Source organism: Microtus oregoni, unplaced genomic scaffold (genome assembly GCF_018167655.1).
Source record: "Microtus oregoni isolate MIOR12 unplaced genomic scaffold, Mior012 000020F_ref0000438, whole genome shotgun sequence".
In the NCBI taxonomy this organism is placed as follows: domain Eukaryota; kingdom Metazoa; phylum Chordata; class Mammalia; order Rodentia; family Cricetidae; genus Microtus; species Microtus oregoni.
Genome location: NW_024543079.1, coordinates 22,431,571 through 22,451,801, shown reverse-complemented (window position 1 = coordinate 22,451,801; position 20,231 = coordinate 22,431,571). Strand labels below are relative to the sequence as shown.

General features: G+C 43.6%; 1 protein-coding gene across 1 annotated transcript in view; it reads left to right on the top strand.

Annotated features, from left to right (window-relative positions):
* Cfap61 (cilia and flagella associated protein 61) overlaps positions 1-20,231 on the top strand; it is a 275,906-nt gene that overhangs the window by 65,456 nt on the left and 190,219 nt on the right. The window contains exons 8-12 of the mRNA XM_041670075.1: positions 85-173; positions 6,907-6,981; positions 11,305-11,489; positions 12,990-13,029; positions 16,406-16,545. Coding sequence (XP_041526009.1) covers positions 85-173; positions 6,907-6,981; positions 11,305-11,489; positions 12,990-13,029; positions 16,406-16,545 — 529 coding nt within the window. The remainder of the gene's footprint in view (positions 1-84; positions 174-6,906; positions 6,982-11,304; positions 11,490-12,989; positions 13,030-16,405; positions 16,546-20,231) is intronic.

Genomic DNA, 20,231 nt, shown 5'->3' with positions numbered 1-20,231 from the left:
CACTTGAGGGCTGCGCAGTTTCCTATTGCTCTGTGGATACCTTATCATCTCTTTTCTGTCCTTCCTCTACCTTTTCTTTCAAAGATACAGAAACCAAGAGCGAAAGCCAGGGTTCTCAGAAAGCAGCTGAGGAACCAGGAAGAAATGCTTCTTCAGAGGTCTTGGAGACTCAGGTAAGGGACATGACCTCCCCGGGCCTGAGGGATGGGAATAGACCTGGTTACTGTGACACTGAATTAGTTAGGGTCACCACTGAATCCGGTCATCTGCTGCAGAAAGGCCCTGCTCACACTCAGGTGGTAAAATTGTGTAAGTTTGCAATGGGCAAGCCTCATGGGCATGCTCTAGAATGCAGGCCCGAATGGAGCTTCGTCCCGTAGCTGTTACCTTTCTTGTAACCGTGACAGAATATGTGACCAAAGCAACCTTGGCAAAGGAGACTTAATTTTGGCTCCCAATATGAGGAGGCCATAGGCTCTCATGGCGGGGAAGGTATCTCAGTGGGAGCGTGAAGCAGCTGATTGGACTGTGTCTGAAGTCAGGAAGCAGAGAAAGAGAGATGAAGACTGATTTCCTCTTCCTCCCCCTCCAGAATTCAGTCTGGGACCCCGGTCCGTGGGATGGTGCCATCCATGTCTGGGTAGGACTTCCCTTCTCAGTGAAACTTCTCTGGAAATGCCCTTAATGACACCCCCAGAGGAGTATCTTCTACGTGGATGCTAATTAATGATCACAAGTTTACACCTTGTCAACGTGATACCCAAATATGTCACCTTTAGCCATTACACTGTCCTAAAGGGTTCATGGCCATCTCATAAGAAAAAAATTCATTTAATGTATTTCTAGAGCCCCCATAGTCTATAACAGTCCAGACCCTGTTCCAAAGTCCAGTTCCCGTGGAAGACTCAAGACAGTCTTACCTGTGAGGCCCTACAAGATTACATACTCATAACGTATGCCAGCATGGGGTACTATTCCCATTATGAAAGAGAGAAATAGGGGCATAGCAAGGGAAGACCAACGCAAAACCCAGACCCAGCAGGACAAGCAGCAAATACTGTTGTATGTGCCCAGCATCTTGGGCTCTGGGTGGCATCATCTGAACTCCAGCAGCCCGGGTGCTTCTCTTACAGCCCTGCTGCCTGTAGCCACAGGATAGTCCTTCTAGGTCAGCTACAGTCTGTGCTTGCAACTTAGGCTGAGTGTGCCACAGCCCTCGTGTCTCCAGATCCTGATGTCTCCTTGCCATCGAAGCATCCTTATCTCAGCTCCATACAGTGATCTCTCAGGGACATCCTCAGGGAATCTGACCCTGCCACACAGTGCCTGGCCTCTGTGACTTTTTGGAGCCTAGTGCAAGTCTCCATGATCCTGTAACTCTCGTATTTTGTCTGTTTGTAAAGCCAGCATCATGTGAACAGTACTGCCAAGTTCTGTTCCCAACTCAAGACACTGCCAGTTCTCCACCCTCCACCTTTCCTCCTGCACGTTCCCACACTAGAGGAAGCTAAGGCGGGTGCAGTTGCTCACTGGAAGCTAATTAGGCAATTCAAAGTTGCTAAAGAAACACACAGGCTCCACACGCTCAAATGCACCAGCATGCTCCTTCCTGCCCTGATTGGGCCTTGGTACGCCACAGAGACACCTGTCGCTGTTTCCTGGAGAGCTACCCAGCTTCACTCAACTTGTGTGGGTTCAGGATGAGCTTTCCTTCACTCTTTTACAGCCAGTGTGGCTATAACAGAGCAAATGGGGTGCTGCTGCCTGGACCTAAACCAAGGGATGAATCCACTCCCAGGGAGTCCTGAACCAGTCATGTGATGAGATAGATGGGGATTAATGGGTGGGCCCAGGAATCCAGCCACTGCTGGATTTGAGTTATCAGTGTCTAAAAATGTCTGTATTTGAAAAGCTGTCAGTGCATGTCCTTTTGTCCTCAGGAGCTAGGCCACTCAGGTCCCCTCCTTAGAAGACCTCAACAAGTGTGTCAGGCAGGTGGTAAAATGAATGGGTTCACCCTTAGGTTACTGTGAATTTCCTGGTACCTTGTCAGCACTCACTAGGGGCTGGACTATATAGTCCCATCAACTTCTGCTTGACGGATTCCTTCAAGATTGGGAGTAGTTGAAGAACTATTGCTTCCTAAGCCCAAGTGCCTCCTTTCCCCCTCCTATATAGCTTCACATAGAAAAGAAAAAGTACCCCTTGTCAATCAGTCAACACACACACACAGAGTAATCTTGGGGAACAGAAGGAAGGAGGACCTGAGGCTTAGCACTAGGTCCCCCTGGACTCTCTTCCCCAATTTTAATGTTGTGGAAATTTTCATTCTCTTTGGAAGAATGCTCGCTGGTTGCCCCAAGCCACAAAAGGCTCAGTGTGTAATAATTGGGTGTCATGTTTCAAGCACAGTTTTATCCACATAGATCTAGTGATCACAATGGTCAGGTACCCCAGTAAGTGCTGAGGGAACCCCCATACTCGAGCATAGTCCCAGTCTGCAAGAGGCTGTATGTGATGGAAAGAGAAGAGGCTCTTAGTGAAAGGCATGGAGAATAGGATGGGAGACAGCAAGAAGTCAAGGCCAAAAAGAGAGTGGACCCTTTCAAAAAAGATTGGAGGGTCCGGGTAATGGAGAGAAATGAGACTCATGAGAAGCATTTAGACCTTTAGACATTGTGTCTAAAATGGAACACTTTGTGTGCTGCTGCAGGAGACATCACATTTACTCTCCAACAACAACCAAAAAAAAAAAAAAGATCTGAAATATACAAAACAAGCATTCTCAAGATAGTGCTCTCTCTACGATAGCAAAGCATCCTAACATCATTGAGATGGGAAACAAGGTGACTCAGTCTGTGATTGTCTACCTCACAGCACGTGAAAATCAGGCAAATATCCACAAAGACAGATAGATCAGCGCGTCCGTGGAGTCTAGAGTTTGAAGGATAGAGCAGCGGAGAGGAGAGAGTTGTGCAGAGACTGAGCTCTGTCATCTGTATGCAAAGGATGCTGTTTGGTCTTCAGCTGAGCATTGGTCAGAGCATGCTGCGTGTGCTGAGGTCAGACATGGGCAGTGCACTTCCCAGGGGATTAGGGCCAACAGTACTCACAGGTTTACAGGCTGGAAATGGTGTCTGTGCCCAGCAAACTAGAAAACAGTGTACTTGACAAGGCCCAGGGAAAGGACACATGTGTGTCTTGGCTCCATAATGAGAATGTTCTAACTCTCTAGAGGAAGAACCATTCCAGGTCTCTCTCATGATTCAAGAATCAAAAGGGTCAAACTTTCCAAGTAACTTTCCAAAGTCCGAGAATATTTGTAAGAATACAGATGTATTCACAGTGTTTAGAATCCAGTTAAAAATTACCATGTACTCAAACCCTAGGATCATATATAGCACCTCAAACAGAGCTAAATCCATTAATCAACCTCAAACTAAAGTGGATGGTAGAAATAGCAAACAAAGCAAGGATTTTATTAATATGTTCCTTGAGAGTTTCATACATACTCAGGGTATGTTGATCACATTTACATACCCCAGTTAGTTTCAGGTCCTCCTCCCTTCCCATCATCTCCCAACTCCATGCTCTCTAAAAAAATGAGTTCTACTACATTCTATTTGCTCTCAAAGTTAAAGAGAGACACAGGAGATACTAAAATGATCCACCACAGATTCTAGAGCTAAAACCACACTGTATGTGCATCGCAGAAATTGAGAGGTGCATCAGAAGGATTGACAGCAGATTAGATATCGTGGGAGAAAAGATTGGTGAATTTGAGGCATAGAGAAGTGAGACATTTTACAAAAGGTTTTATTTCATACTCTCTGTGTTACAATGAGAATGGGGAATCTAAAAATATAACTTCAGGGAGTCAGTTCTCTCCTTCTACCATGTGGGTCCTGGGGATTGAATTTAGGTTGTTAGCCTTGGTGACAAGCACCTTGAAAAGGGTTTTTTTTTTATTGTTCTTTTTTTAAATATTAATGAACTCTGACAGAGTGACCTAATATATGTTAAACCGTAGTCTACAGAGAAGAAAAAAGAGATTGGGACAAAAAAAAAAAAAAAAAAAACAAACAAAACCCCCGAAGAAACAATGACAAGATTGTTGACTAGATGTGTCTGGTGGTCTTCCCTCTGAAGACAGAAAGGCCAAAACAGGACAAGTAAAGTTATAAAGTTTTCATTATTGAAGGATAGGGTCCAAGTGTGATGTAGGTTTCCACTCTGTATGCTGTGATTACCACTGGTTAATAAAGAAGCGGCTTTGGGTCTATTGCAGTGCAGAATAGGGCAAGGTGGGAATTCCAAGCAGATAGAGGACGAAAGGGTAGGCGGAGTCAGAGAGATAGCATGCCCCAGAGGAGAAGATGCCCATGCGCTGGTACCAGTAAACCACGAGTCTCGTGGTAAAATATAAAATAATAGAACTGGGTTAATTTTAGATGTAAGAGTGTTAATAAGAAGCCTAAGCTAATGGGCCAAGCAGTGTTGTAATTAATACAGTTTCCGTATGATTATTTGGGGTCTGGGCAGCCAGGAAATGAATGAGCAGCCTCTGTCTACACAAGTGGTCAACCATGGTAGTGCATGGATGTAATCCAAGCACTTAGGAGTGGACTCAGAAGTTCAAAACAAGCTTGGGATGTATAGAGAGTTTTAGGCTAGCCTGGGCTGCTTGAGATACTGTCTCAAACAAACAAACAAACAAACAAAAAGAAATTTAACAGACCAAGACAATATTTTTAAAAAGGATTATTCTTAGGTGTCTGTTTGGAAATATAAGACTCTCTAAACATGAAAACCATCATTGTATTTTATTATATTAGCAAATAAAAACACAATTTCTTCATAAATCCAGAAAAGGAATTAGAAAATTTAGCATCCATTCCCCATAAGTACTTTTAGAAAATTAGGTATAATAGGGAATTTAATTTGATAAAGTACATTTGAAAAAAGTTAGCTTGTTACTTAATGGTTATGGATGGATTCTCTCTCTCTCTCTCTCTGACTTTGTTCTCTTACCACTTCAATTAAATGTGGTACTGATGGGCTAAGCCAGTGTACAAAACTATGAAAAAGAGAAAAGAATTGGTATTTTAAGGAAAATGAAAACTGCATTTTGTTCTGACCCTTTATGCAGGAAATGCACAAAGTAGCTACAGCACTAGTACATATTTAAGCAAATTTCAAAACTGTTCACACCTTGATGCATAAATGTCACTTTGTCTTGCATGAGTTGCATTTCTTGCTGTTGTGACCCGTACTGACAGGAACAGCTAATGAGAGGAATGAATTGTCTCAGCTCATGATCTCAGAGGGCTCCGTCCACAGTCACCGGGCTCCATGTTTCTGGGCCTGTGAAGAGGCAGAGCATCAATGCCGCAGGGATATGTGACAGAGATGATGGGGAGCAGTGAAAAGTCAAAGGTCCACTCTACTGGTGTTCTCATTTTATAGTGTTTGGACACCCAACCCATGGGATCATGCCACCCACATTTTTCAGGGTTCTTTCTCTTATTTTCTCTCAAAATGCCTTCACAGACGTACAGGACCCATCTCCAGCCTCCTAGCTGACACTGAAAATGAGCTCTTACAGATGTTATTTAAATATCTTCCTATAACAGCAGCACACAAACAGAAATAGAAACGCATACCATTTAGAATAGTAAAACTCCAGGAAATAGTTTAAGACCTATGCACTGCAGCTGCTAAACCTTTCTGAAAAGAGAAATAAAGCTGTGAGATATCCTGTATGCACAGATATGAAAACTTGATGTTTGTCAAGATGTCAGTTTCCCAAATTCCTCTGTAGATCCAGCAAGACCCTAGTTAAAATTTAGCAGGAATAAATACTTTAGAAATTAAAACAGAAAATTCATATGGAAAGACAAAGGACCCGTGGCAGTCAGGATCATTTACAACAAAGTTGTAGAATTGAAACTGAGTGGATTCAAGATATATTTTAAAATTCTTGTATTTAGGTATCATGGTACTGGCATCAAGGTCAGCATAAGTGAAACAAAACATCCTAATAGAAATGAATATGGAATTGGAGTGAACACTTCTCAGAAGAAAATGTCTAAATGAAATGACATTCAACTTCCTCAGTCATTAGGGAAATGCACATTAAAACGATAATCAGGCACAACCATGCATTATTAGGATGATCAAAAATTTAAAAATTCAGCATTCTAAATGTTGATGAAGATATGCAGGAATTTTGGTTCATTCACACACGGGCGATACTTAGCAACAAGAGGGAATAAATTGCCCGGGTGCTTGAGAATGTGAATGATTTAATTTTTAATGTCAAAAGAAATAGAAGTCAACCCCTCTCCCAGTAAAAGCATACCCTCGATTCCAAGAATCTGGTGATGAAGAAGAGATTAGTGTTTGCCTGGACCAGAACTGAAAGCAGTGGGATCTGTGGGCACAGAGAAATGCAAACACTTACGAGAGTGAGGTATATGTTCATCGTTTAAACTAGGGTGATCTTTGTATAGGTATATACACAAGTCAAAACTTCTCAAAAAGCATATTTTAAATGAATGCAGTTTATTGTGTGTTATACTTTAATAAAACAGATTTTTAAAAAAACTTGGTGAAGCTCTCAAGTTACACAGAATAATGGTGTCACAACTAACATCTAGAGAGAATTAGGAGGTGCTTGCACGGTCCTAAACACCAATCAGTCTGCCATCTACCTCCTCCCTCTCTCCTTTTAAAAAAGTCTTGGAGGTGGATGCGGGATGAGGGAACTGAGGCTCCATCACTTTCTCGTGTCTCCTAGCCATTAGCAGAGGCCCCGAGGTCTGAACACTGGCGATTCGTTGCAGAATTTGGGTTCCGACCATCATGGGTTGGTTGATTCTTATGTCTTCTCGTGGTCTTTTGCAGGAGAAAGATGAAGAATCTTCTTCGTCTGGGGATTTACTGTCAGGGGACATCAGTAGACACTCTGATGAAGTGCAGGTAAGGTTTGTATGTGCACAGGGCCTCTGCCTTCCCTCCTTTCCCTTCAGCCTTCGTGTGCCCTATCCTCCTCTAGCCCTCCGCTGCCTCTCCCAAAGGCATAACCACGGTTGTCCTCGGGATTAGCTTTGGGTAACTGGACCCCGCTGTAATTAATCCCTAATCCCATACTCCCCTGCACAGCTCAGACTGCAAGTTATACTTTGTGTTTCAATTATTTGTAACAATTTTAGTAAACATCTTTTTCTTCTTCTGTGCCCAAAGAGAAGCTTTGGAGAGCTAAAATGCTTAATAGAGCAACCCCCCCCCCCGTGCTGTTCATTTCCCATATACACACAAGTACATACCATGTGATATATGCAGATTCATATATGCACACACATGCCCAGGTTCATCCACTGTAAGTATGTGCACTTATGTACTGCTTAGGTTCCTGTAAAGTTTCCCTCTTGTTGCAGGTTCAAGTCAAGCTTCATTTGGTTAACCAAGGTTTACTTGGTAGCATCTTCTTTGGCAATCCCTAGGGCATCTTCCTTTGTTACTTTTCTTCATCTGACTTACACCTTAGCACCGTTTCTTTGTCAGATGGGGTCCACTCGTGTCTTCTTGTGTCTTCTGTTTCTTTGTCAGATGGGGTCCACTCGTGCCTTCTTGTGTCTTCTGTTTCTTGTTCACAAACTGGGGAGTTGCGAGATCCCAATGTCCTGTGGTCCTCCTCAGGATTTGGACCTAAGGAGCAGAGGAAGGCATTATCGTTTCTTGAGTAGGAGATTCACATGATCTGCCCTTTCTGTCCCAGTGACAAGACCAAGGCCAAACCTCTCCCCAATTCCAGAGGGCCTCTGGTGACAGTCTGCTGCACTCCGCTGCCTCTAGAAGCTTGTGTGTCTCTGAGGGAGGCCTAGGCCGTGAGAATTAGCAGATGCATGATGGGCCAAACACTGAATGCTGCTCCCACACATTGGAGCTCTGTCAGAAGGCCAGACCCCTGGGGTCTAACCCCCAGGGCCAGACCAATCAAGGAATTTGCTAGGAGGGAGGGTGGCACTTTCTGATGGCCAGCCCTGAGCTGGAGATCAGGGCTCTAACTAGAGCACTAATGATCTCTAGGTTTGTCTGGCCAGGCTGTCTGCAGGTGGGGGTGGAGACAGGGAAGAGTGGGGCTGGGCGAGCAGGATATGCTGTCAGACAGATGGCACTGTATGGGGACAGGTCCACATTCGCAGTTGCTCCTGGACCCCCGCTCTCTGTCCTCTGTTGTCTAATGTCCCTCAGCACCCCAAGGAAGAGGGCTAAAGGTGCCTAGCTCCCACTCTTGAGGGAACAGCCAGGAGCCAGTGAGGAGAGTGACTGGGAATCAACACCCAGCCCCTGTACCTCTGAGGCAGAGAGTGTACAGCACGGAGCCCATAGTGGAAAGCCACTCCTGGAAAAGCCTGCATTGGTGACCGTCGCATTCTTGCCTCACTTCCTCTCTCTCCTCCCAGAGCTTCGTGACAGCTGCAGAGACCCAGAGCTTGGGTTTGTCTCTGAGGACCCGCACTGAGATGCTCACTAACCCTAGGCCATTGCTAGTCCCCAGGCAAGAGAGTGACAGTTCAGTGGGAGGAGACAGTTTTCTCTCTAATATTTCTAAGAGGGAGGCCACTACTTTATAGACATGGATGGAACGGGATGGGAGGACCAGAACCCTTAGACCCCCTGAGGACCCTAGGTAAGTCGGTAAGCAAGGAAGATCGATTTCCCATGTTTATCTCCTGACCCTTCCAGAAAAAAAAACAAAAAACCCAAAATCCACTGAGATGACCGTGAAGAAGTGAAAAGGGCACAAATCCACAAAGACAACAGGATGGAAAGGAATTATTGGAAGATAAGCACTTAAAAAATATTTAGAATCAAGAAAATCGATGAAGGAGTTTGCACTGGCTTAGCAGAACTGAGAAAGGGGAAAGAAGTCCGAGAGGAGGCCAGGAAAAGTGTAGGGGCTCGCCCCCGGGGCTTGGGGTTCCGCTGAGGGAGGTAAGCAGCACTGCTGAGCACAGAGGTCTGTTTGGCAGCCTGGTAAGGAGTAGCCTGCACCCCAAACTCCCTGCACCCTCTACATAGCTGACAAACCATATTCCAGGAGACATGACCGGTGAGCATTCCCCGGAGAAACCAAGAAAACACTCTACAAAGTTGTCTGATGGTGAGGGACTGAGAATGGAGAAAATGACATTCACCACTTCAGATGGAGGAACCCCACCCACTCCTCCAAACCAGAAACGAGGTGTTTGTTGGAGTAGTCCCTTGTTGCTGTAATCAATTACCACAGCTTGGTGGCTTAAAACAATTGTCCCTGTTGTCTTTGAGGCCTAGAGATCAGAATTCCCAGACAGGTCTCACGGCACTGAGTCTTTAAGGAGAGGTAAGGGGTTATTTCTGAGGCATCTGGGGAAATGCTTTTCCTTGCTCTGCCAGTGACTAGAGGGCACATATATTCCTTGCCTTTTACCCTCTTCCAGTATCTTCAGGGCCACAAGAGTACACCTCCTCACCCCATCTGAGCATACTGCCTCCCTCGACATTTTATCATATCCATTTAAGTAAACCAGGATCCTTCTCAAAATCCTCAATTTAGTGATATCTGCTAAGCCCCTGTCGCTGTAAGGTACATGTTCTCAGGTTCTGGGGATTCAGACACACTTCTTGAGGGCCAATGCTTTCTTCCCCCAGTCTCTCCTGCAGGTTGGAACTGTAGGCTGGGAGAGTTTTGTATTATTTTTTTTAAAGATTTATTTATTATGTCTACAGTGTTCTGTCTGCATGTATGCCTGCAGGCCAGAAGAGGGCACAAGATCTCATTACAGATGGTTGTGAGCCACCATGTGTTTGTTGGGATTTGAACTCAGGACCTCTGGAAGAGCAGCCAGTGCTCTTAACCTCTGAGTCATCTCTGCAGCCTCTGTATTAGTAACTTTTCTGTTATTTTGATAAAACACTGTGACCAAAAGATTTTATTTGGGCTTACAGTTTCCAGACGGCTCAAGGTCGGTCATGGTGGGGAGGCAGAGCAGGAAGTGGAAGCGGTGGCAGTAGCAGCGGGAAGCTGAGAGATCACATCTTTACCAGAGAGCATTAGATGGTGAGGATTAGCTGGAAGCAGGGCAAGGCGATGTGCTCTCAAAGCCCGCCCCCCAGGGACACATTTCCTCCAACAAGGTCACACTTCCTACACCTTCAGAAATAGCATCTTCAAGTGTGCCCCGAGTGTTCAAATGCCTGACCCTCGGGGAGGGACACTTTTCTCCAAACCATTACAAACTCCAAGACGTGAATAGGCAGGGGAGAGTAACAGTGAGTTTCATAGATTATTTCAAATACCCGATTGCTGAGATTGACCAATACTTCTCCAAACTTACAAAATATGAAAGAAATGTAGAAACCAAGGAAATAAAAATACAGTCCACAAATGAGAATGGGGTTAAGTTAGACGACCTTGTTCATGGTGGCAACAATACATCCTAACATGTAATAACATATCATAACATGATCAGCATTCCGTCATCTACAATATATCATAACAGTGTCAATACTGGTATAACGAGAAATGCAATTTAATTATACGGTGGGGATAGTATACAGGAAGGAATGTTGGAAATCACTTAAATATATCCATCATTTCAGTGTTTAATAAGAAAAAAATTTAAATTGATAAATTAAAGAATAGCAGCATAAGCCCGTTTTTCAGAAACAAAATGGTTAAAAGCAATACCTGATGGGAGGGTGGGGGATAAGGGACAGCTGGTTTTCTTTACCAAGTTTTATTACTAGTATTTTGACTCTCTGCTTATGTTACTTTGATTAATAAAATTCCCAGAAGGAACTCTGAATGAATCAGGTTTCACCCCCAAATCAGTGTGGATGTACCCAGTGTTAACTTCCCTGGTGGCTGAGCTCAAGTGGACCTTTCTGGGCTCCAGTCTCATTCCCAGAATCACCTGATCATTTTCAAGGTCCAGAAATTCTAGTGCCACAAAATGTTGATGAGACCCATTGCTGATGGTGTTAATGTGTACAACACAACACTACCACACGGATCTCTCCCTAGTAGAACAATGGAAACATCTGTTTTTCTGGCCTTTGTGTGAGAACTTGTTTGTATCACACTGTGCACTTTGAATGTCACTATAAGGTCTCCAGATAGACCTTTGCAGGATGGTTTGTTTCTGAGGAGACAGTCTCACAGGCATCGTTGGAGCAGGACATGGTGAGACAGTGCAGCCACTAGCCCGTTAAAAGCTCCGTGGTTCCCCCCAACTTGCCCCTCTCTCCTGGCTCTAGGATGTGGAACAGAAGTTAAGCGTGCTCTCCAACGTGGGTGATGAGGACCTCACTTTGAGCAGTGAGAGCTCCCTGCCATCCTTCCTGTTCCCCGAGGAATCCTCCCACTTCCGCCCCATCTACCTGGGAGAATCCTCTGCGTTTTGCATTCAGCTCTTTTGTATCGATGAGAAGTACGAGGCAAGGCAAGTGCTGATCTCTTCTATTTGTCTGTTGTGCTAAGCACTTCTTAGGTAACAATTTTACAGAGTATGCGGTAGTTAAACCAGACCCCATATCCTAATCTTCTGGGGACCTTAAAACAACAGATTCTTGGACCCCATACTGTTGCTGGAGCTCCTTCCGCTCCTTCAGCCAATAGCCGCTGAGATACCACGCCGCTCTCTCTACACCATACAGAGATTCTAGTTTGTAAAATCTAGATAAGACCTACAGAACGGGCCAAAAATCTCTGGCCAGTTCTGTTTCACCTGTAGCACAATTAAAGTTCTGAAAATGCCTACTGGGTAGCCACGAATTGTTTCCATTCTAAACAGTCTGCGTTTCTCTGGTTGGTAGCCGAGATTTCCCTCTAAAGTTTCAAGAGGCCTGGTTGACTCAGTGCTCATTCCGGAGCCGGTGATGGTCACCGAGTCGTACTTCGGTGTGCGCTCAGTCTGTTACTTTGTGCCCCATCCTTAACCAGGAGCAGGAGACAAGCCAAAATGTAGGGCATAAAAGAGACACCCTGCAATTCAGGAAAGCTTTTGGAAGAAGGAGGCGTGATGTCTGTCAGTCATGGCTCCTACTCCCTTTCCCTTAGGAACACCTACGTGTTCTACACTTATGGCCCCCTTTCTCAGGCTGAATAGGAACTGCTGCATGATGCCTGAACTTAGCATCTCCTTCAGCAATCGCCTATTACAACTTTACCCACAAGCTGTTTTAAAGAGGAAAATACGCGCCCATTTTAATAGAGCAGAAGGTTCTCCAGTACCTCAGAGATAACCAAAAACAGTGCTGGTCATTTCCTTTTTAGGGGGTACATTTAAACATAACCCCCCACTTTTAGCCTCTAGAAGTTTTTTTTTTAATATTAGATGTTCAACTTTTATGGAGATTGTGGAGGTTGAAGAGAAATCTTTCTATTTTAATTACAGTGTAGACCAAAGAGCCTGGAATGACCTTCTATATTTGTTTTATGTTTCTTTTCTCTGTGTTTTTAGATAAAATTTTGCCTAGATAGTTACTTTTGATTTAGTTTGATGATACCTTATAATTTGCCTATGAAAATACAAATGTGGCTATTTAGAAAAATTTCTGCATATAAAAGTGAAAAAGATCAGACTAGCCTATCCCACAGCCATGTCTCTCCTTAACTCTTCCGAGAAGAAAGGGGAAGATCACGTCCATAGACTGGCCATTATTAGTATTGGCTTTGAATTGCAGATATTATTGGTCACTGTGAAGAGTGTCCAAAGATACCTCGTTGCTGCCATATGAAGCCTATGGTGCAGGTGTATGCAAGCGATTAGACACTGCTGGCTGGCTAACTGCTGAAAGCTGGGGGTGGGAGGGGTGAGAATGGGGGGTTGGGGAGGTGGGGGTTGAGAGGGGTGGGGAGGGTGGGAGGGCACATAATGAACTGTCTCATGATGCTACATTTATTTGCAGTCTAGTAACATTGTTCACTTTCTTGTTTACAGGTCCCTGGATTTTATGAGTTTTGTTTTCAGTCTTTTTCCTGTGAGTATATGCTGAATTTTGAGTAATATAATTGGTTTTGTAGTTAAGTCATAGAAAGGCAGAATATTTATTGTACAGACATTTCAAATGCTGTGAATGTTGAGGCTTGAATTGCTCCCCTGTTCTGAAAAGATGGTCAAGTGGCATGTCATAAACCCTTAAAAATAGAAAATATTGTCATTTTTTTTCAGTAACGTATCTGCTGTGCGGTCGTTTCTTTTAGAGACAGTATTCCAGTGGTTTATTGGGATTAAATAATTCATGGTCATATATGAAAATGCCAGCAGTTAGGACTCTTTAGTACCTTGGATTGTTGAATTTCTTTCTGGTTTACATTGGCTCAGACTATCCTGGCATCAATACATTGTTTTGTGGCAGGTGGAAAAGAGGAAACTTGTGGTAGATTTCCAGCTTGGCTTCTCTTCGCTGGTTATTCCTGGGGCCTAACGTGGTGGCTGGCATGTAGAAGGAGCTCAGCCCATGTTGGGCACTGAGTGTGAGGTCAAAGTGCAGACATACCCCTCCATCTTAGGGACTCTGAGCCTCTCCATGGTCCCACTGTTGTCTGGGGTATCCCTATGCAACAATTTATCATTGGAAGGAAAGGAAGCGGAGAAGGACAACAGTCAAGGGAAGCAGTAGGTCTTTGGAAGGACCTTGCTGATGTTTCGCTGTGACGGTTCTATGTACAAGTTGACTCTTCAGTGGCAGACTGCAGGCAGAGCATCTGTTGTTTTGTGTGTCCTTTCTACTTGTAACATTGAGGCCAAAAATAAGTATATTGTAATTATTATGTGATACTAGATTTTACTTTCTTGTAGTAATAAGAGCGGCGGGGCTGCGTCCCCAGCACCCCGGCTGCCCACATGGCTAGCTGATGCTCTGAAATAACAACACACAAACTGTATTCATTTAAACACTGCTTGGCCCTTTAGCTCTAGCCCTTACAGGCTAATTCTGATATACCGATCAACCCATCTCTAATAATCTGTGAGCACTGGTCTTACCGGGAAGATTCTAGCCTACGTCCATCCTGGGTCGGAGCTTCATCGCGTGTGTCTGCCCGGGAGCGGGGCATGGCGCCTCTCTCTGAGGCGTCTTACCTCACTTCCTCTTTCTCCCAGCATTCTGTTCTGTTTACTCCACCCACCTATGTTCTAAGCTATGAGCCCAAGCAGTTTGTTTATTACTTAACCAATGAAATCAACAGATTGATATATGACACTCCCACATTTTCTCATTTTTTCCAGAACTCAAACAACCTTAGAATAGGGCAATGTATTCTCCACTGTGGTTTCTTTAAATTGATTTTTAAGGCATTTTCAAAGCTCATAAAACTATGTGGATTAACCCAAACAAAGAATGTTCAAAGCTGGTTCCCTCAAAGATGCCTTAAAGACATTTCACTGAGCTTCATTCTTGTTTTTACATCCACATTATAGAAGTAAGACTGGATTTTAATAGGCAGAAGACCTGTTTACATTTTGACTCTATTTGACTTGGGGATATAAGGATACAGGAACAAAATACCTTCATTACTTCACCCTTAATCCCTCAAATCCAAGCTGAAGCAACTCATTATCGTCAGCACCCCCTCCCCGAGGAAGCCCACCGAGACTTGGCACCCAGTCCTCATTTTCAGCTTGAGTAGCTCAGCATTGTGATTCTAAAGTCTCTCTGAAAGAAGCTGTGTTATTTTGCTAGAAAGAAGGAAGATAAGGTCAAATAATGACTCACTCCTTGGGGCTGCAAAATGTCCCGAGGGCCTTGGATTAGCCCAAGTAATACCTTCACAGGGTTCAAGAGGAGGCAAAGTCCCAAAGGGACAAATTAGCTCTGGGAAGAGCAGGCTGCTTCTGTGGGGACCTGGGGCAGGATCAAGTGGCTTCGAGGAACACAGACAGCCTGGAGCTGTACAGTCTTAGACGCTGGAGTGAGTGTTCCAGTCGCCCGCGTGAACAAAGAGTAAAAAGGAAGAAATGAAGCCCCCGTTAATAACACATTTCGCCCAGTTCAATGTCTCAGATGCGGCATTGCAGCATGCAATCAATGGCAGCCCTGCTAATGAGCTGTTTTATATTCTTCCTCTCACGCTAAGCCTTGAAGTGCAGTGTTTTTAGATTGCAGCATACCTCAATACAAGAACTGAATTTTCATCCACAGTGCTTAATTCTATTTAGGTCTCATGAGATTTGCAGTTGGCTAAGAAACTTCGTATATTCGAGTTGGTGGGGATAGATTGACATGGCTCACACACACACACACACACAAAACTTGTACAATAAGTGAAATTTGGTGCCAGTCTTTAAAGTTTAAATTAATGAAATTAAATTAATTAAGTGATATTAAATTAAGCTTTTAGTTTCTCAGTCACACCAGCTACAATGCAAACTCTCCTTGGTCACATGTAACCACTGGCTGCTGCCTGGGATAGCAAGGTCTAGAAAGGAAAATGGCATTTGTCAGGACTTGCTGATCCTCTTGTGTCTTCTGGGGTTCATGCTTTCCTTTAGATTATCACCTCGAAAGGATGATGTTATGACACAGGGTCTATGTATAATCAGAGGGCTTTAAAGGCAGAAAGCCTGGAGTATTTCACATTTCACAGAGGAGAGGCCAAGGCTTCTATGAATCTCATTTCTTAAGTTCAAGGCCCTTGTTATGATACTATGCTGTCTCGTTTACTCACTGGTAAAACCGAATTCCCAAATGCGAATGGTATTAGTTTAAAAATCTGTACCAGGTTTTCTAGCACAGGCCTTTACTCCAGAAACCTAGAGGGCTGAAGAGAGAGGAGTGTAAATTCAAGATATGCAAGGACTACAGAGAAAAGTTTAAGGCCAGCCTGGGCAGAGTTCTTGGTGAAATGGCTCAGCAGTAGAGCTCTTGGTAAGATGGTTCAGCGGTAGAGTTCTTGCCTAATATATGCCAGGCTCTGGGTACAGTCTCCAGAGCTACGAAATTAAATAAGTCAGTGAGATCAAGTGCTAGGAGTTGAATGTGGTAGCACATCCCTCTAAAGCTGCAATCCCAGAACTTGGGAGGCTGAGGCAGGAGGATATGAGTGATTAGTTAGAGCCTAGGTTTGGCTGCATAATGAAGCCGGGTCTCAGATCAGCCGCAACAATAAGAATCTACTTCTGTTACAGTCATTTGTTCTGCTCTCAGTCAGCTTTGCTGATGTCTGCTCCATCTTCTCCTCGTTGCTTGGCTCCATGAGTTGTATTAATGACTCTCCAAATGGTGGAAAAGCTCAACTTGTGCTTTGTTTCACTTCTGTTTTTATTAGTGTTTTACAGCATGAATTTGCTTAGTTATATATGGCTTCTTATAGTCTCCAAATAACCTATTGACTTTAAAAAAAAATCTTTTTTAGGGAAAGAACTTCTGCTTGATATCTGTGCCCCATCTCACCCCTGAGTTTGTCCTCATCCAGAACTTTGTAAAGGTCGTCCCGTTCAACAATTGCACCCTGGAGCATGATCTCTATGTGTTCCATCGAGCTGGATTGCTTAGGTAAGTGAACTCATATGTTGTGTGACTTCCTGGGAGATTGATAATGTCTTAGGCTGGTTTGAATGGAAATGTCCCCCATAGGCTCAAGTAGGGGAACACTTGGTCTCTAGTAGGTGGTGTTGTTTGGAGGAGGTTATAGAACCTTTAGAAGGTAGAGGCATGAGCAACCTCCCAGGTAGTAGGCCTGAGGCAGTGACCTCCATGGGAGCAAGTATAAGGGAGTCACTGCAGAGGGAGCAGGCCCAAGCCAGAGACCTCTGTGGGACCAGACACCAGTCAGGGACCTCTGAGGGAGCAGGTCCAAGCCAGGGACATCTGTGGGAACAGGCCTGAGTCAGCAACCTTTGCCAGTGCAGGCCTGAGTCAGCTACCTCAGTTGGAGCAGGCCCGAGGCAAGAACCTCCACAGGAGCAGGTACAAGTGAGCCACCGCTAAAGGAGCAGGTCCAAGCCAGAGACCTCTGTGGGACTCGGCCCAAGAGAGGGACCTCTGCAGGAGCAGGCCCAAGCCAGGGACATCTACAGGAACAGGCCTGAGCCAACAACCTCTGCTGGAGCAGGCCCAAAGCAGTGACCTCAGCAGGAGCAGCCCCAAGCAAGCAGCCTCTGCTGAAAGAGGCCAGAACGACACACAGGATTGCAGAGTGGCCCTCTGGGAGTGCTGAGTGACCTCCAGGAACACTGAGTGACCTCCAGGGAGACTGGAACCTTGGCCCTGACTGTACCATGAGGAGCAACCAGCTGAGCCTACAATCCACTGGTACATGGAAGATTGATCACCAGAGACAAAGCCCCAACTACACCAATCAGAGGAAAAGATGGGTAGACAAGGTAAGAACACACTCAACACCACAAAGAGCAACACAACACCAATAAAAACTAGTAGCTCCCACAACAGCATGACTTGAACAATCAAATATAAATGAAGCAAAAGAAAATGACCTAAAGAATATCTTTAAGAGAGTGTTTGAGGCCCTTAAAGAGGAAATGAAAAATTCCCTTAAAGCAATGGAGGAAAAGACAAACAAAAAATTGGAAGAACTCAACAGATCCCTTAGAGAAAACCAAGAAAAGCAGTCAAACAGATGAAAGAAACTATCTAAGACTTGAAACCTGAAATAGAGACAATAAAGAAAACACAAACTGAGGGAATTATAGAAACAGAAATTATGAGAAAATGATCAGGAACCACAAATGCAAGCATAAACAGCAGAACACAAGAGATGGCATCTCAAGCGCTGAAGATACAATAGAGGAAATAGACTCATCAGTCAAAGAAAACATTAATTCTAACAATAGCTTAACACAAAATATCCAAGAAATAAGGGATACCTAAAAGATCAAACCTAAGAATAATAGGAATAGAAGAACAAGAAGTCCAACTCAAAAGCACAGAAAATATATTCAACAAAATCATAGAAGAAAACTTTCCCAACATAAAAAAAGATGTGCATATGAAGATACAAGAAGCTTACAAAACACCAAATAGACTAGATAAAAAAAGTCCCCTTGCCATATAATAATCAAAACACCAAACATACAGAGTAAAGAAAGAATATTAAGAGCTGCAAAGGAAAAAGGCCAAGAAACATATAAAAGCAGGTCTCTCAGAATTACATTTTGTAGTAATAAGGGGTGGCAGGGCTGCATCCCCAGCACCCCGGCAGCCTGGCTAGCTTATGCTCCGAAATAACAACACACAAACTGTATTCATTTAAACACTGCTTGGCCCTTTAGCTCTAGCCCTTACAGGCTAATTCTCACATCCCGATCAACCCATCTCTAATAATCTGTGAGCACCCGTCTTAGTGAGCACCGGTCTTACCGGGAAGATTCTAGCCTAAGTCCATCCTGGGTCGGAGCTTCATCGCATGCATCTTCCCTGGAGCGGGGAGCATGGCGTCTCTCTAAGGTGTCTGCTCTCGAGAGGAGAGCTGTGGAGTCTGAGCTCACTTCCTCTTCCTCCCAGCGTTCTGTTCTGTTTACTCCTCCCACCTATCTTCTAACCAATGAGGGCCAAGCAGTTTCTTTTTATTTAACCAATGACCTTCCTCCATCATTTCCCCTTTTTTGGTTTAAACAAAAAAAAAAGGCTTTAACTTTAACATAGCAAAATTACATATAACAAAACAGTTATCAAGTAAAAGTTACAATAATCTTTATCATAACTAAGGAAAACTATAACTAACTATTCTTAACTTCATCAAAGACTCCAGAAAGATACAATACTACCTAAGCAAACAAGAAAAAAGCAACTTTTAAAACTCTAGAAATGACAGAGACATCTCGCTGCCTGGACAGTCACCCAAAATTCCTCTGTACCGTTGGGGCATCCATCTTCAGCCTTCAGGCCCATGGTATCCAGCAGACATTTCCATAAAGCAGGAAAATTCAAAGTCAGTTCAGTCACTATCTGTTGTGTCCTGCAGAATGTCTCGCAGACTCTTTCATGAATCAGGAACCCCGAAAGATCATCTCACCTTAGGCAAGTTCAGTAGTCCTCTCTCTGTGGGTTCTCTGTGTCCAGTTTATGCAATAGTCCAGGCAAGAGCAGTTTCTTGCCCAAATGGCTATCAAACTCCATAAGGTACCTCTTCGATGCCCATCTTCTTCTTGAAGTAAATTGGTGCTGCCAGGAGCAGACGTGTCTCATTGTCATGAAAAGCCCTAAATTATTAAAACATTAAATGTCCTATTCTGTAATCTTTGAAAGACATGAAGAATGTCTATCTAAAATATATCTCTATATATCTAGAAAATCTAACTAACATGACTACAAGCTTTACTATTATCGATGATTATCCATTAACAACCTATATTTCTTAATTATACAGTACATATTTAAATGAACTACACAATCACAATACCTTAATCAAAATCAGAAACACTTATACATATAACAAAATTGACCTTAAATCTCTATCAATAAAGCAAAATCTATACTAATGCAAATTATTCATATCTATATCATATCCCCCTTTAAATGTAAAAGAACGTTTATAAACCATATTTGGGATCATGGGCGCAGTTTTTTCTCTCCAAACTGCTTCCTGCTGAATGGGGGCGTCATTAATTAGGTCTTTCATGGTATAACCTGTGTGCTAGTTTCATCTCAGTTGGCAGTTGAGCGAAGCAATTTTCTGAAGGTGTTCACACCAACCCTTCAGGAGGGCGTGGTCCATCATACCAAATCAGAATAGAAGAAATGAACGAGGTCTCATCCTCTGTGAAAACAAAGTAAGAAACTCCTTTCCAAAACATCATGTCCTTAGATCCAAATTTCAAATTCAAAGCATTTTCAAAATATCTATGTTGGATTAGTTCAGCAGCATTTATAAACAAGTATCTTTTAGTAGTTTTTGCTCTTTCCTCAGCATTCAAACAATTCAAAGAGAGCATAATAGCATACAGTATCAAAAGTCTCTGTGTATTTTCCATCATCGTGCGGCTTTATTTTAATCTCTATTTCATTTCTTTTTACTTCTATTTTATATTCTCTGTATATCTTTGACCTGGAATAACTCTGTAGACCAGGCTGTCCTTAAACTCTCAGAGATCCGCCTGTCTCTGCCTCCCAGGCATTGGGATTAAAGGTGTAAACTACTACACCTTGAACTCACAGAGATCTGTTTGTCTCTGCCTTCTAGGCACTGGGATTAAAGGCGTGTGCTACCACACCTTGAAGTC